This window comes from Daucus carota, chromosome 1, assembly GCF_001625215.2.
Source record: "Daucus carota subsp. sativus chromosome 1, DH1 v3.0, whole genome shotgun sequence".
NCBI lineage: Eukaryota > Viridiplantae > Streptophyta > Magnoliopsida > Apiales > Apiaceae > Daucus > Daucus carota.
In genome coordinates, this window is record NC_030381.2 from 46,172,812 (window position 1) to 46,175,067 (window position 2,256).

The 2,256-nt window shown below is 37.1% G+C and overlaps 1 protein-coding gene across 1 annotated transcript; it reads left to right on the forward strand.

The window, feature by feature from the left end:
- The first annotated feature begins 595 nt into the window (after positions 1-595).
- On the forward strand, positions 596-1,995 carry LOC108198662 (protein SHI RELATED SEQUENCE 7). Its single transcript, XM_064086806.1, has 2 exons — positions 596-1,249; positions 1,366-1,995. The coding sequence occupies exons 1-2, from the start codon at positions 876-878 to the stop codon at positions 1,667-1,669; spliced, it is 678 nt and encodes a 225-aa protein (XP_063942876.1). The 5' UTR covers positions 596-875; the 3' UTR covers positions 1,670-1,995.
- Positions 1,996-2,256: the final 261 nt, after the last annotated feature.

A 2,256-nucleotide genomic window follows, 5' to 3' on the forward strand; every position in this document is an offset into this window, starting at 1 on the left:
AATGATCGAAAGTATCGCTTGACTTTACAAAATTGTGTCACTAAAAAGCAATCGAAAGATCAGTCGCAAAATCGATCAAATCTGCATGGCCTCAAGGCCAAATTTTTTTTCAACAAAGTGTGTCCCATTTTGACCATTGATTTAATAATGACCGATATTTTATAACCCCAAGCTTTTGTTAATTTAAAAACTCGAGTTATTTAAATAGCGACCAAATATATTGGTCGTAACTCCGATCATAATTTATCTAGCATGACAATAGATTATTCTTTTCTCAAGCAGAGTGGTCCCATCTTAACCATCGATCATAATAATTGGTTGGTATTAACAAAATATCAATGAAAATTAGCATCCAGTCATAATTTGATTATATATTGCGAATCTATATCTTTTTCCGTCAAAATTAAGATCGGGTGTCGTTAGCAAAAACCATATTTTTTGTAGTGCTATATATGGTTAATTAAAAGAAAATGAATGGGCTGATTTTGAAAAAGGAAACAAGAAAAGATGATGTACTTGCATATTTTGACTAGTAGGCTAGGCTGTAAATAGACACTCCACATGTGGTAGCTAGTGAAGAAAGCAATCAGTAGAGTACATGTTGGTCCGTACAGATGAAAGCTCTTTCTGGGTTCCTAATAATTGTCTAGGCTTATACAGAAAAGTGGTCCATATAATGAAGTACCCTGAAATAATATACAGCTAGTTTCAATCACCAACAAGCCCTGTGAAGAAGCTAAATACACAAATACTGCACATATGTTTGTGTACTAAGTACTAACTACATATTTCGGGAGAAGTAGATGATGAAAAGTTGGGAGGAAATAGCCAGTGTGTAATTAGTACTCCATTGAGAAAGAAAGCTAGGTAGGCAAATGAAGAGGTGCGAAGAATGTGGAAATCAGGCAAAAAAAGATTGTACATACATGAGATGCAGGAGTTGCTGTAGAAACCGAGGTTTCGAGTGCCAGACTCATGTGAAGAGCACTTGGGTCCCTGTCTCCACAAGGCGTCCAAGGCCACTGCTTCATCCCCTCATCTCCACTTGTACTAGTGCTACTGCTCACCACCACCCTTTTCAAAACCCTAAAAGACTTAGACACCATCATGCTTCTTCTTCATCTCATCATCCTCTAGGTACATCTTCCCATAACATATACTCCCTCCGTCTCATTCAATTAAAATCCGTGCGGCGTCCCCTTCCCCCCAATGTGTATACTATTGGTCGGGACGGAGGGAGTGGCACACACACATACATATTGGCCTAGCTAGCTAGGTTTATACTAATTTGGTTGTCAACTTACTAAACCCTAGAATCTTATTGTCAATAAATCTTGATTATTGTGGACACAACTAACTAACTAGATATATGTACTTGTTGTGTGATGTGATTTTAGGGTATGAAGGGGGAGATTTTCCAGCTGAGGTGAGTATTCCGGCAACTTTTCGATGCGTTCGAGTGAGCTGTGATGAGAATGCAGTGGATGAGTATGCATACCAGACATCAGTGAACATTCAAGGCCATGTCTTCAAAGGCATTCTCTATGACCAAGGCCCAGCTGCTCAGGAGACCTCCACTTCATCATTTCAACACCCTAATCTCTTCACTACTACTTCTACTTATCCATTTAATGTTGGTACACAATTCTTCCCCTACCCAAAATCTTAGGATCAGAAACAATTGAATAATAACATGAAATTTCCTCTCTAGCTAGTTTCTTTCTTTTGTGCTCTCTCTTGTGATTCATGTAACATCATTTCAAGTGAAATTGAACTCGAAAGCAAGAGAAAGTAGGGTGAAAGTAAGAGAGCGAGAGCACTAATTAGTTGTTTTAATCACACTTTAACGAAGAATGATCTGAGTTTGTCTGTGATTTTAAATTGTTTTGTGTGGCAAGTTTTGTCTTGTAGCTCCCAACTTTATTCATGTTATCAGCTTTTAACTTGACATAATGTTGTTGTTTACTGCTTGTTATCATGTTATCAGCTCCATAAACAGCTTTATCCTCATAATCCGCGTATGTGTTGCCTATTAACTTCAATCTGCTTTTAACATGTTTCATTTAATCTCCTATTACTCTGTCTCTCTCTTTGTGGCTGTTTGGCCGGGTTTTTAAGCCATACTTCTGGAGTTATAAGCTAAAAGCACTTATTCGTAACGTTTGTGTGAAAAGTTAAGAAGTACTTATAAAAAAATTGTGGTGTTTGGAAACAAAAAAGAATCACTTTTTTTTAAAAAAGTTGCTTTTATTTTTC

Bases quoted from the DNA above. Each gene is read 5' to 3' on its own strand.
- LOC108198662 (XM_064086806.1), top strand. From the start codon at position 876: ATGAAGAGGTGCGAAGAATGTGGAAATCAGGCAAAAAAAGATTGTACA. The intron at 1,250-1,365 runs CACATACATATT...CTAACTAACTAG, and splicing joins GACGGAGGGAGTGGCACACA to ATATATGTACTTGTTGTGTG.